The following is a 15,109-nucleotide window of genomic DNA, read 5'->3' on the forward strand; positions in this document are numbered from 1 at the left end:
GGTTGGATGGCCTGTGAAAAAACATCTGGATGGGTATATTAACAGGAAAGGTTTAGAGGGATAGGGGCCATAGGCTCACAAATGAGACTAGGTTAGGTTAGGACAACTGGTCGGCATGGACAAGTTGGACGAAAGGGTCTGTTTCCATACTGTACATTCCTATTAGAGAGATTGGGCCTGTTCTCATTGGAGCAGGGAAGATTAAGAAGTGACCTCATTGAGGTGCTCAAAATCATTAACAATTTTGACAGGGTAAGGAAGGATATTCCATTTCCACTAGTTAGTATGTCAGTAACTAGGGGTCACATCTTTAAGATTGTCAGCGAGAGAGTTAGGAGAGCGATGAGGAGAAATTTCTTTACTCAGAGCATTGTTAGCATTTGGAATGCACTGCCTGAGAGATTCCATAGGAGATTTTGAAAGAGAGCTGGATATATATTTGAAAGGGATGAAGTTAGAGAGCTGCAGAGATAGGGCTGGAGCATGGGACTAGCAGGGTAGCTCTTTCCGAAGCTGGTAAAGACACAATGGGTAGAATGGCCTCCTTCTGTACGGTAAAATTCTATGATTCTAACCTGCAATGGAGATAGTTGGCAAAATTAGGGAATTGAGCGAAAAAGAGAAATGTTTAAAAGTGAAAAGTTGTAAAGTGGAGGCAAATACAGAGCAGCCGTACAATATAAAGAGGAATGGAGACAGACAAGTGATCCGAGAGTTTCATTTGAAAAGCCTTTAAACCATCAATACAATGTGCAGCTATGATGGAAAGGGCAATAAAAGGTTTGGGTATACAGCACATGTCCAATAATAGTTAGCTTATGTAAAACAATGGTCCTTCTCAACTGCAGTACTGTTCATGGCTCTGTGTCAATAACTAAGAGGAAACTTCCAGGCCCTGAAGACAGCACAAAAAGATTCGCAACTGATAAATGGGATTGGGCACCTGAGGTATAAGGTAATATGAAGGATATTAAAAATGTTCACGTTTGGTAAAAAAGAATTGCAACTTATAAGAGGATTTCAAACATGAAAGATCTTCAAGGGGACAAAAAGTTGAATCATGTTTCTTTTTTAGCACCAGGGGATATCCCAAAGTAGGTTGAGTTTTGAGGGTCTGAACACTGAGGCAACAATGGCCATTGTGGAGCTCTGATTCAGTTATAACAGCTGCACTCCAATTCAAGTAGGTAGACCCTCACTCTAACAGCATCAATCCCTCTACCTTCTTCACAGTGATCATTGAGGGGTCACTACAATCTCCAAGCCTCAAATTTCAATCACAGTGGGGAAAAGTCTGGGAAATACTGGGATATTGGTTAAAAGTTCTAGATTAGAAATTCTGACTACACTGTTAAGATATGATCCGTTTTGTAGAAGGAGATAAATAAAGATCCTTCTATGTGGTGATTCAAGTGGATAATGGTGTAAATTTTAATTATTTGCTGGATCAATTAAAGGTATCAGAAGCTGTCATAGTAACCAAGCATTACTGACAATGCTGTGACTCTAAATGAGAACATCTGGAGTCTGAGAGGAGAAAAGAAATTGTTCAGTTATATGCAACTTGTTACCCAATTAATTTTTGGAACATTTCTCCCAAACCCAGATTTTGCCATTAACCAGCCACAGATTGCTTACTTGTCTCTCTGGTGTTAGCATTACTTAAGGCAATGTAGGAGATTGCAGCTCCTTATGGTCGAGACATTCGAATAGACTTTTATGGTCTTCTCTCACTTCTTTTTCCATATAAATTAAACAGTACACAATTAGAGGTGGAACAAGAGCTCTACACAATACACTCCTGACTGCACAGCTTACTGGTTCTTAGGTTTATTTTCAATCTGTTAACTCTTTTAGGCAGCCTGATAGCTTTCAGTTAGAGGTATGCAAGGAATTCAGAAGTACAATATATGGCCATTAGCTGAGAGAGGGCCAACTCTCACAAGTATACAATTATTCTTTAAGACAGATTCAAGTAAAGAAAGTTACCACAAATATAATGGATATCCATGGTTTTAATACATATGAATTAACATATTAGATTATAGTTTAAAAGGAGATTTCTAACAAAATTACTATCTATAAACAAATGAGGAACTTTTATGACATTTTCTAGTTGTAACTGGCTAATAATGCATACAGGCAATGGGAAACTGTGCAGTTGATATAATCTCACATGAGCTCCTAATAATAAAAAAAAGTGCAAGTTTATACTTTACCAACTGTGTACAGTATAGTTCTCCTGGATATAAAATGTTTATAGATCTTTGTAGAACTACTCCAAAAAAAATAGGTAGTGCAGTGATAAAATCAAAAGAATTACACCCAGGCATCAATTGCGATTACCTGTTGGGGACAATCACAGAGCCATAGACAGACTATCCATTAATGTTCAATGGTAATATATTTTGGATATATATACACATGTACATGTGTGTGTGTCTTTTATATATGTGTGTATGAGAGAACGAGAGGTGGCTATTATTCAGCAATCTATTAACATATTGATGCTCGCAATGGATGGTGACTAATGTCCACAAAGAAATCATTGCCTGTGCTATGCTAACTCCCTAAAAGGAAGTATTTTATCAAAATGTTCTTTTTCGCATCCCTATCTAGTTTCTTTGCCAAAGCAGAAAAATATCAAATACTTCAAACAGGTTTAATGGGTCTATATAAGTTTTAAAACATTCAAAGTTAAATTTGTTTAGTAGTAGAGATAGGGCATCTTTGGCATTGCCAGCTGAAATCATAACTAAGGAAGGAAATCACTGATGTGCACCTATGTCAAATCATTAAACATGCATTCGGTTAGCGATGTATTTATTTTACTATGTGCATACAACCTTTTCATTTATGTAGACAGCATCCGCTTGAAATTTACTCAACTCTTCTATAGCTGACCATCTGGACTTCCATTTAAAATTAGGATATCCGTTTAGGGAAAAATTAATATCCCTTTAGGATATCCAGTTTACACCCTAAACAACTACGAACATCTAGTATTTGGTATCACAGAGCTACCTGCTTGTATTAAATCAGTCGGTTTCCCATATAAATAGATCAAAAATGTCAAGTACCTTGTTCCATCTGCCATCAGGAAGAACAAGATAAGATTTGTTGTAACCTCACTCTTGTAGCACTTCTGGATTGGAAATCAGGGATGGAATATGGTTTACATTCTGTGTGTCGGGGTCAACTTGGGGTAAATACAACTAAGACAGATTCACTGATCTTTTCTTACCAGAAGGAATGATTCAGACTTGGCAGATAATTAACAAATGTGGGACTCCCTGGTGGTAGATTACTTTATGAGGTTTTTTGTGTAACCAACAAGCCCCTTGCTGGTTTTCCTGTGATCTTGGCATTATTACAGCTCTGCAGGGTTTTGTCTGGCCACATATTGGCCAGCTGCTCCTACTGCCTTCTTGGGGATAGTCCTTGCTGGTCTTTTGTTAATGTTTCATGTTCCTTGTTTAAAGTTCTGCTAACAGATGCACTATACCAAACCAACAACAGGATGTTGTAAAACTCCAACATTTCTTTGCTTTTCATATGGAATCACTCTCAATGGGCAGGCCATCAGGAAACAAACGTAAAGTACTGGTAAACAGAGCTATGGCTGAAAAGGGATTTCAGATAGCTCACCTTCCAGAAAGCAAAGACTTACTAATGTAGTATCATGCTGTTAATGGAAAATGCATGCCTCCAAAACACACTAACCTCAAGGTGGTACTATTGTTAATCCCTCTGAGTTATGAATGTTTATCTGCAAACTATGCTATGTGTAGTGAGTGGTTCAAGCAGTGACTGCTGCATCTTACTGAAGTTGTGGCAAATGCAAAGCTATGTGAAGAAAATAAGGATTAGTTCAAGATTGCAGAAATTGCATGGGGAAAAAAAAATTCAGCAGGTCTTGGAGCATCTGTGGAGACAAAGCAGAGTTAACGTTTCAGGTCCAGTGATCCTTCTTCAGACCCAAACATTAACTGCTTTGTCTTCACATATGCTGCCAGACCTACTGAGTTTTTCCAGCAATTTCTGCTTTTGTTTCTGACGTCTGCATCCACAGTTGTTTGGTGACATGTGGAGGTCAGAAACTGAGCAATGTAAAGGTAGAAGTAGAAAATGCTGAGGTAGAAAACAGAATCAAAGTTAATGGTATTGATGAGGATGGGAACAGAGGGATGAGAATGAAGGGAAACCAAGGTAAGTTCTAACTGATATTGGTCAAGTTTCCATACAATCCAATTTGGCTCAAAGAAGCACATAGGAAGGCTCATGCAGGTGAGACAAGAGACTTGGGAAGCAATGAAAGTAAGGTTTGGTCAACGTTAAGCCATAAGAAAATGCTTTGAATTTTCAATGTTTAGTTTTTCCAGAGTTCACAAAAACAGAGGGGAAACTACTTGCTCATAATGATAAACGATGGACTTCTCACTGGGAATATTGTAATGAGATTGTATGGATCACAAGCCCTTCCAGTTATTGAGATGTGCTAATGCTACAGACTTCAAAGGGAGTTTCTCAGCTCACAGAATTTGATCACTTTCTTGTACAGTGAATTCTGCCTCATGTCATGCTGTTCATATTCACAATACTTCAATATGCTAAAGTTTCTGTACAGTTTTACAGTCAAATAAATAAGTACTAATTTCAGGCTTCATGGGTCTTATGAATTCCTTATTTCCCCAATAAGCCTAAAATTACTTGCTCTGAATTGAAGATCCTTGGAATTTTACAACCTGTCCAGTGATCTACATGCAATTTGGTTCCACAATGTTGAATACTACCAGTTATTGCTCTTCTCTGTTGATTCCAAGATCAATTGTGAGAGGAAAGATCCATTTCTCAATGAAATACCTCCTTAAAACTCCCTGCTCTTCACAACCTTGTTTCTAGCAGTAAACACAAAGACATCTTCTTAGCGTCACAGAGTTGTACAGTATGAAAACAAACTCTCCAGTCCAACTTGTCCATGCCAACCAGATATCTTAAACTAATCTAGTCCCATTTGCCAGCACTTGGACCTGACATCTGCCTCCTGCTTTTTCTTGACTAAAGCCTTAATTTCTTCAGTTATCCAGCATTCCCTAAACCTACCAGCCTTGCCCTTCACACTAACAGGAACACAGTCTCTAAACTCTTGTTATCTCAGTTTTAAAGGCCTTCCACTTTCCAACCATCCTTTTACCTGCAAATATCCTCTGCCATTCAACTTTTAAATGTTCTTGCCTAATACCATCAAAATTGGCCTTAATCCAATTTAAACTTTAAATTTGAGATCCAGTCCATCCTTTTCCATTACTATTTTAAAACTAATAGAATTATGATCATTGGCCCCAAAGTGCTCCCCCACTGACACTCCAGTCATTTGCTCTGCCTTATTTTCCAAGAGAAGGTCAAGTTTTGCACATCTCATGAGTACATCTGCATACCGAATAAGAACATTTTCTTGTATATCCCTCTCAAATTTTCCAACCCCTAACACTATTGCAGTCCCAGTCTATGTTTGGAAAGTTAAAAATCCTCTGCCATGACAAACTTATTAATCTTACAGATATTTGAATCCCCTTAAATATTTGCTTCTCAATTTCTTGCTGACTATTGGGGGCCAATTGTATAATCCGAATAATGTCATCATCCCTTTCTTACTTCTCAGCTCCATCTATCTAACTTCACTGGACCTTCTCCCAGAAATATCCTCTCTAAGTATAGCTGTAATGTGATCCTTAACCAAAAACACCACTCTCCCTCCTCTCTTGCTCCCCTTTTATTCTTCCTATAGCATTTATACTCTGGAATATTAAGTTGCCATCCTGCTCCTCCCTCAGTCATGTTTCTGTAATAGCTATGATATACCAGTCCCACATTCACAACCACGCTGTGGTCATCTGCCTTACCCGTCAGGCTTCTTGCACTGAAATAAATGTAGTTTAATTTATCAGTCTTACCTTGTTCTCTGCCTTGTTCTTGGTTGCCTTGACTAATTAACTTGCTCCTCTTCTCTACCATAGCAGTGACAGACGTATGTCCGCCCCCACACACTCAAATATTACTACCCTTGAGGACCTACTTTTTAAACCTCCTGCCCAATTGCCTATATTCTCTCTGCAGAACCTCATCCCTTTCTTTTCCTATGCCATTTGTACCAACATATACAAATACCTTCGGGTGGTTATCTCCCCTTTGAGAATATTCTGCACCCTCTCTGAGCCATCCTTAACCCTGGCATGAGGAAGGCAACACACCATTCTGATGTCTTGTTGTTGGCTGCAGAAATGTCTGCCTGTGCCCCGACTGAACAGTCCCCTATTGCAATCAAATGCTTGGAACCTGACATACTTCACAATACAGTCGAGCTAGTCTTGGCACCAGAAACCTGGCAGTCAGTGCTACATTCCCCTGAGAGTCCATCAACCCCAACATTATCCAAAACAGCACTTGTTTGAGGTCAGGATAGCCACAAGCAGCGAATGTGCCGTGGCGAATCATCACCAACCCGTTTCAGGAAGGTAGAAAAATAATAGATACAGTCAGCTAGATAGGGTGCTCTAGGAGAGATAGGCAAGTAGTGCAGGAGTCTCCTGTGGCTATCCTGACTTCCTGCTGTTTTAGATTTTGGACATCCTGCTGTTTTAGATTTTGGATTTGGATTTGACTGCCAGGTTTTGGGTTGGTGACAATTTGCCACGGCACATTCACCATTGCTGATTAGCCACTGCCGGTTCTCCATTGGGGTCGTTTCACCCCTGGAGACTATTCACCACTGGAAATATATATATGTACTGATTGTTTTCCCTCCCGCCTGTTCTTTCATACTTCTCAGTCCCCTTTATTTATACAAGTACATACTATATATTGATAAAAAGAGGTAAAATAAATAACATTTTATTGGTTTATATATAAAAAAAAGAGTTACAAATATTTGTGGTGGCGAATCATCTTCAGTGGCCAATGGGCGGTGAAAGGGCAGTGGCTAATCGGCAGCGGCAAATGGTCCCATCCCGCCTGAAACTGCTATCCACGACACCTCCTGGATTTTGTGATTTCCTCATTGGCTCTAACTGCCCCTCCAACTGAGCCGATAGTATTCGCGTCCAAACACATTTCCTGCAGAAATAATCTCCAACCTTAGCACTACCTCAGTCCTTTCAATGTTAAAACTTCATTCATATTTATGTTAATCCTGGATTTAATTTCAAAGATCTCTCATCTACCGCCCATCAAAGGCTCCAATTTAACTGGAATTGAGCTGACTATATCCTACCACAATAGGTTCTGTGTCTCTCTTTCCTAACAGATCTACAGTATATTGCTCTCTACTATATTTCATTTAAAATACCTGTCACCATCTTTAAACTCTTCTATGATCTCAGACCGACCTTTGCAACCTCTTTGCATCATATATCTCCTCCAACATGTACTTTGACTATGCTGAATTGATGCACAAATAGCAGTAGTCCAAAAGTAACTTTTGTACACGCTTAGAACACACTTTAATCTGCAATCTGAGTTTAACATCAAGTTTACTTAATAGGGTGATGAGTCCTTTCCTAATGCTTTCTTTTTGAATTATATTTCAAACGTACATCCCATTTCTTTTTTAATACATGAACCTTCATATAATCTGTCCAGCAGCTATTCCTTTCCACACCATTTCACATATTTTCAATAAATTGAATGTTATATTTGCACTCCATGAAAGGCCAACAGATACCAGCAGTCTACGACCCAAATGCAGCAAAATGTGGATAATATCCAGCTCGGCTGACAACTGGCATTCATATCACACAAATGCCAGACAATGACCATCTCCAACATTCACTAGTAGTACCATCACTGAATCACCCAATATCAACAACCAAGGATTTACCATTGACCAGAAACTGAACTGGACTAGATGTATAAGTACTGTGCCTGTCAGAGCAGGAAGCCTGACGAGTGACTCAACTTCTGACTTTCCAAACCCTGTTCATAATCTACCAGGTGCTAGTCAGGAGTGGGCTGGAATAGGTTCCATTTGCTTGGATGAGTTCAGCTCCTGCAACACTCAGAAGCTTGACACCATGCAGGACAAAGCAGCCCACTTAATTGGTGTTACATACACAAACATTCAGTCCATCACCACTGAAGCTCAGTAGTAGCAGTGTGTACCATCTACAATATGCACTGCAGAAATTCACTAAAGCTGCTGTGATAGCACTTCTAAACACATGAACATTACCATCCAGGGCAGCAGATACATGCGAACACCACCAACTGCAAGTTCCTCACCAAGCCACTCACCACCCTGCTTGGAAATATATTTCCATTCCTTCACTGTTGCTGTGTAAAAACCCTGGAAATCCTTACCTTCCCTACCAGCATTGTGGGAGCAACAGTTGGACTGCAACAGTTCAAAATGTCAGCTAATCACCACCTTCTCAAGGGCATCTAGGGGCGTACAATAAATGTTGGCCCAGTCAATGAAGGCCACATCCTGTGAACAAATAAAACAACCCTGACTGACCAAAATTGGAGGTGTAGTGGACAGTGAAGAAGATTACCTCAGAGTACAACAGGATCCTGACCAGATGGGCCAATGGGCTGAGAAGTGGCAGATGGAGTTTAATTCAGATAAATGCGAAGTGCTGCATTTTGGGAAAGCAAATCTTAGGAGGATGGTAAGGTCCTAGGGAGTGTTGCTGAACAAAGAGACCTTGGAGTGCAGGTTCATAGCTCCTTGAAAGTGGAGTCGCAGGTAGATAGGATAGTGAAGGCATTTGTATGCTTTCTTTTATTGGTCAGAGTATTGAATACAGGTGTTGGGAGGTCATGTTGCGGCTGTACAGGACATTGGTTAGGCCACTATTGGAATATTGCATGCAATTCTGGTCTCCTTCCTATCGGAAAGCTGTTGTGAAACTTGAAAGGGTTCAGAAAAGATTTACAAGAATGCTGTCAGGGTTGGAGGATTTGAGCTATAGGGAGAGGCTGAACTGTTTTCCCTGGAGCGTCGGAGGTTGAGGGGTGACCTTATAGAGGTTTACAAAATCATGAGGGGCATGGATAAGATAAATAGACAAAGTTTTTTCCCCAGGGTCGGGGAGTCCAGAACTAGAGGGCATAGGTTTAGGGTGAGAGGAGAAACACATAAAAGAGACCTAAGGGGCAACTTTTTCACACAGAGGCTGGTACATGTATGGAATGAGCTGCCAGAGGAAGTGGTGGAGGCTGGTACAATTGCAACATTTAAGAGGCATTTGGATGGGTATATGAATAGGAAGGGTTTGGAGGGATATGGGCCAGGTGCTGGCAGGTGGGACTAGATTGGGTTGGGATATCTGGTCGGCATGGACGAGTTGGACCGAAGGGTCTGTTTCCATGCTGTACATCTCTATGACTCTATTTTCCCTTTGCAGTTGACAGACTGGGTTCTGCCTTCACATTTCCAGTATTCTTGGTAATATTTTTCTGAACATTCAATCTCATTATATCACATGCTCCACAACCTTTGCCCAGCTTTTACTCCAGTCAGATTCTAATTGGTTAAAGCCAGGAGGAGACATAGAAAAGTCAAGAATGTGTTCCTAAAATGAAATAAAACTCAATTTATTCTGCATTATCTGTTCTCATTTTTATTATATTGATTTACATTTCTATAATTAATTGTGGGATGTGGACATCATTGGCTGGCCAGCATTTATTGCCTGTCTCTAATATGAAAGGACAACTGCTAATAGCAGATTGAATATTCATAGCACTACAGAATATTATGATATTATATCTATCTTTGACCTGGATTTAATAAATTAGTGCAATGTTTGGATAAATTAATCCTCAACAGACTCAAGGTATTTTATAAATTTAAAATATGAAAAAGAAACACTAATCACATTCTCCAGTAGTATTACAATTCTGGCAATTTAACAGACAATTTCCTCTTACTGATAACTAGCTTTGGAGCATTATGGGAGCAATTCTACCCCAAGCCAAAAAATGAGCAAGTTTACAAGATTAAGTTTAATGAAACAATCTAAAGGCATATTTCTTCAATTTTGACCATACAATATTAATTATAGTCCAATAGGGTAAATGACCAAGGGAACAGGTGGCAAACGACCCATGCTGAAAAAAACTCATCAGATCAAAAATAACATACTTCCTTTTGCTGTATAGTCATAATTCACATGAAAATCATTTCAATTAGTAATGACAATAATGAAAATTCCAATATGCTTTGTGCTGGAATCAGGCAGAGGTTGGGGGGGGGGCGCAGGGAGAGGTGATAGGAAAAGAAAGGGATGATTAAAGCTAATTAAAGCAGAAGGCTGTGATTAAACCTGCAATCAGCTCAAGCCTCCCACTGTAACATACAAACTGGAATGGTGCAACTAGGCAAAAGTCGAGATTTTCCTACATTTGACATATATACAAAAGTATGATTTTTACATATATTTGCATTTCAATAATGTATTTCATGCTCCCAGCGTGACCAAAACACTATGCAGTCAATGAAATGTAGCAACTGTTGAAATCTATAAAATACCATCAGTACACCTACACAACAGTAAAGTCCATAAAGGTCTTTTTTTAAAGCAGCTGAAGGATTTCTATTGACCTGGGAATCAGGAAAACTCCCTCGATCTCCTTCAAAGTACCATAGTTATTTCTAAACAACCAGTCCAGACATGTTAGTATTAAGAGGTAGTATAACTATGCCACAACAGCCTTTGCAGATCAAAGACATGCACTTGTTAACTGAATAGTTAGAATAGTTGTTGTAATTTTAACTACAATATTAGAAAATACTGAAGTTCAACAAATATAACAGGTGTAGAAAACATCAAAAGGTTTTTTTTCAAAACTACTTGTGGCATTTATGAGTAGCTGTTTCAGTGTTCAATGTGAACTTTCAACATTATGCTCAGCTTCTTATTGGATCCTGAAGCAACTTCAGAAATGATCATTTCTCTTCGAAAATGTTTATTGTTGAATAAACCATTTCAATAACAGTTTTGTGCTGATTTTTAAAGCAAAAAGCAGTAACAGAATATTGCCAGAATGAGAAAATTCAGTCCAAAGAGGAAAAGAGCTTTTTGTTGAACCGGTATTTACATCAGCTTGCATCAGATATAATTATCAAATATTAAAGACTAATAATTGTAAGCAGAGCTGATTGGCAGAGCTTTGCTGCAACTGCAACATGTAATGGTTTGCAGACAGCACATCGGCAGTAAGTGTCTGTTTTTCAAAGTATTTCAACTGACAGTTGTTAAGCTTAAATACAAGGTGCAAACATTCCAGGGCAGAGTAGAAAACAGCTGCTGAAACATTTTGTTTCAGGAAGCAGTCACGGGTTAGTAGATGGTACACGTATGGTTAACGGTAAAGAACTCGAGAGTGTGATTAAAAGTCAAGCAAGCAAGGGGATTCCACGTGCAATGCTGAAGAGGCTTTCTCCATTGCCCTTAACCAATAGCAACAAGGCTCCTGAGGCTTGTACTGGTAATGGAAAACTCTTACAAGGTGGATGAGCAAATTGACCAAGGTATAGAATGCTATTCAAGTAGGAGAAGTAAAAAAAATGGTAATGATAGAAGACTGTATAGCCAGCAAGATACACACAACTCTCTGCAACCATGGCAGAGAATTACCAAAGTTGTATGGCCTGCCAGGTGCCAGGATTAAATATATCTCCTGTGACTGGAATGAACTTGGAGTGGGCCAGGGAGGATTCAGTTGTCCTGGTCCATATAAAAACCACTGTCATAGTTAGAACAAGGTATAATAATATTTTGTTGAGGCTGTTTAAAGAGCTGCATTACCAACTAGTCTTAGATTACACATGAAGTCATCAATATGTTCACTCTTAAAGGTGTTTGATTTCAGTCCCTCTGTATAATGAAAGTACTGAGGTTTTAAAGAATGTGGAAAGGAATGGAACCAGAATGATAGCTCACCCACGAATTTATTAAAGGATTTTTAAAAAATCCTTAAGTACTGTTACACACAAATGGATATTTTTTCCCCATCACTGTATCTGTGTTTTTTTACCCATCTATTAACCACCACGAGCAAATCACAGAGTTTCCAACTGAATAATTCAAGTGCACAGCCTGTTAAGGGAATTACGAATCATCAAAGGTGAGGGAAAGGTGGGTGAAGAATATTCATGCTTGGTCTTTTTTTCATATCCAGAAGTGCTCTTACAACTGAATGTTACTTTTCCCTTCACGAAATCACTCTGGTATTTTAGTAATCACATCAATGCTGTATAAATAATGTCCAATTCTGTTCAGGCTGTGGGCATATACTGGTGATTCACTCATGTTCCTAAGTATAGGAAAAGAATAGGAAGGATGGCTGCTGTGGAGCAGCATTACAGTGAGTTTTGAGAAGATTTGTAGCTCAGGTTGAGGTTTTGGATGTAGGTTTGCTTGCTGAGCTGCAAGGTTCATTTCCAGACATTTCATTACCCTACTAGGTAACATCTTCAGTGGGCCTCAGGCGAAGCAATGCTGAAAATTCCTGCTTTCTATTTATATGTTTGGGTTTCTTTGGGTTGGTGGTCATTTCCTGTGGTGAAGTCACTTCCTGTTCCTTTTCTCAGGGGGTGGTAGATGGGGTCTAACTCAATGTGTTTGTTGATAGAGTTTCGGTTAGAATGCATCCAAGGAACAGGAGAATCGACGTTTCGGGCATAAGCCTGATGAAGGGCTTATGCCCGAAACGTCGATTCTCCTGTTCGTTGGATGCTGCCTGACCTGCTGTGCTTTACCAGCAACACATTTTCAGCTCTGATCTCCAGCATCTGCAGACCTCACTTTCTCCTTCCGGTTAGAATGCCATGCTTCTAGGAATTCTCATGGGTGACTTTGTTTGGCTTGTCCGAGGATGTATGTGTTGTCCCAGTCGAAGTGGTGTCCTTCCTTTTCTGTTTGTAAGGACCCTCTGTCACTAGTATCCTTACATACAGATAAGGATACTAGTACAACACAGCATTACAGTTCCTACCCCTGAACCAGGAAACTTCGATTCAGGTCCTGCCTGCTCTAGAGGTGCTTGATAACATCTCTGAACAGATTGATTAGAACCTTACAAAAACTCCTGTTCCTAAGTGTAGGATAAGGGTATGACGGAGAGCTTTTGTGGTGCAGTAGTAGTGTCCCTACCTCTGGGCCAGATAGTTCAGAGTTCATGTTCTACCTCTTCCAGAGGTACAGCATAATACACCTAAACAGGTTGATTAGTCTGGAGATGCAGGCTGGTGATACCTGCCTTTCTGTACACTTCTTAGGATTGAAGCTCCAGTTTTACACAGAGGGTGGTTCACATGTGGAATGAACTTCCTCAGGAAGTGATTGATATTACTCCAATGCCAATGATTAAAAGACACTTGCATAGGTACATGAATAGGAAAGGTTTGGAGGGATATGGATCAGGATCAGGCAGGTGGGACTAGTTTAGTTTGGGATTATGTTCGGCATGCACTGGTTGGATCAAAGGGTCTATTTACATGTTGTATGACTTCTTCTGGGTGACTGGATAGGACAGAGGTCATCATGCCTAGCTGATATTGTTCTAACCCCAAGACACACTTAATAATACCAACTGGATAATAACTTGGATTCTGGGCTGACTTTTCCCTCCCTATCACCGTTTAGGTCTGAAAATTGTTTTATAAAATCATGGAGGCTCCTTCTAATTTCTCAATACAAAACTCAATGAACGTTAGTCACCATGTTTGAATTCAAGCAGAATATCACTTTCAGATAAAGGAGTCTATTTCGACAAAAACAGCAAACACTTTAGACTCATTGCTTTAGTTTCGACCACAATAAAGTTGTGAAGGTTTGTACAACGAAGTGTAAAGGAATCCGCACTCTTCCCACGTTGTGTTCAGTGGGTTTTACACAAGCACTTTCATCTGATATCACAGAGTGGGAACATTTTAGGAAACTCGGAATGTAACGAATGGTGATTCTCAAAAAAAAAACTGGAGTTGAGAGAATATGTTGGGTATTTCAGCCAGAGAGAGGCTGCATCACTCGATTAAAACAAAAAACTGCAGTTACTAGAGATCTGTATTGAAAACAGAAAGCGCTGGAGAAACTCTGCAAGTCTACTTCTCCAGCACTTTGTTTTTGTAGGCCCAGTTTTTATGGTTCATGAATTAACCACTAGAGGGGAGGAGAATGGCCACCGTATCCCATTCCATCCTAAGGGGGTCAGCGGTATATACAAATCCTCACAATGCTTGTGTTTGATTGCTGTTTTTCTGACAAGGAACCGACGCTGTGCCACTCCACACAGTACTAGGGGTGAGCAAACAGGCTTCCCCAGCAGCTTTGACACTCACCTTCTCACCGCTTCTGTTGAGCCGGCAATGGGAACCCCTCCTCCTTCCCCACTGTCATACAGAACCCCACTAATATCTAACAGAACTCCTCTCACTCTTCCTGCAGGTTTACACCATTCGGCCATCATGGAAATTAAAGTACGTTGCATTTCGGGAGGTGCAGTCTGTTAGATGTTACGAGTTGTTGAGCTCAATGGGAAGTGAACTACAGATGCCAGTGGCCCGTGCGACAGCGCTACCTCTCAAAGTCTCTGGCAATAATTGGTGTACAACCTTAACTCTCCTCAGTGTCCAATCCGCGCTATATTTCCACAGTACCGGGCTGTGTCACACAACATAGGAATGTGCAATGCATGCAAATTGCGATAATATTTACAGAAACATTTTCCAAGTGCGATTACAGAACATAGTATGGAAACCTGAATGGCATCTTATTATTCACCTATTTAACTGAATACATACTGCTGGTATTATAATTAATTCAAGAGCAATTCATAGCAGTTCATGACATAAATGTCATGTCAATGTGAAAATGAGTCCTCCGTGTCCTTTAGCGGTTACATTGCGGCCAAAGTGGTATCTTGAAGTGATTGTGTATGAATATGCTTCAAAACATTATACGCTGAACAAATTGTTCTTGTAATATTGAAATTCATGAAATAACGACGCAGTAAATGTATTCCTTTGGCAAAGAGGCAGAACGCAGGTACCGGCGCCGTCAATTCTCGCGGCATTGAGCGAGGGCGTAATATTTGTACTATAAGG

The 15,109-nt window shown here is 39.9% G+C and overlaps 1 protein-coding gene across 3 annotated transcripts in view; it reads right to left on the minus strand.

Annotated features, from left to right (window-relative positions):
• LOC122561158 (phospholysine phosphohistidine inorganic pyrophosphate phosphatase) overlaps positions 1 to 15,109 on the minus strand; it is a 194,819-nt gene that overhangs the window by 147,171 nt on the left and 32,539 nt on the right. For 2 of the 3 annotated variants that reach the window (XM_043712652.1, XM_043712653.1), the window contains exon 2: positions 14,345 to 15,101. The exons of the other annotated variant lie outside the window; for it this stretch is intronic. In XM_043712652.1, coding sequence (XP_043568587.1) covers positions 14,345 to 14,493 — 149 coding nt within the window. In that variant the 5' untranslated portion in view covers positions 14,494 to 15,101. The remainder of the gene's footprint in view (positions 1 to 14,344; positions 15,102 to 15,109) is intronic. 3 annotated transcript variants of the gene reach the window in all.

The sequence above is a fragment of the Chiloscyllium plagiosum genome, chromosome 22 (genome assembly GCF_004010195.1).
Source record: "Chiloscyllium plagiosum isolate BGI_BamShark_2017 chromosome 22, ASM401019v2, whole genome shotgun sequence".
Classification (NCBI taxonomy): domain Eukaryota; kingdom Metazoa; phylum Chordata; class Chondrichthyes; order Orectolobiformes; family Hemiscylliidae; genus Chiloscyllium; species Chiloscyllium plagiosum.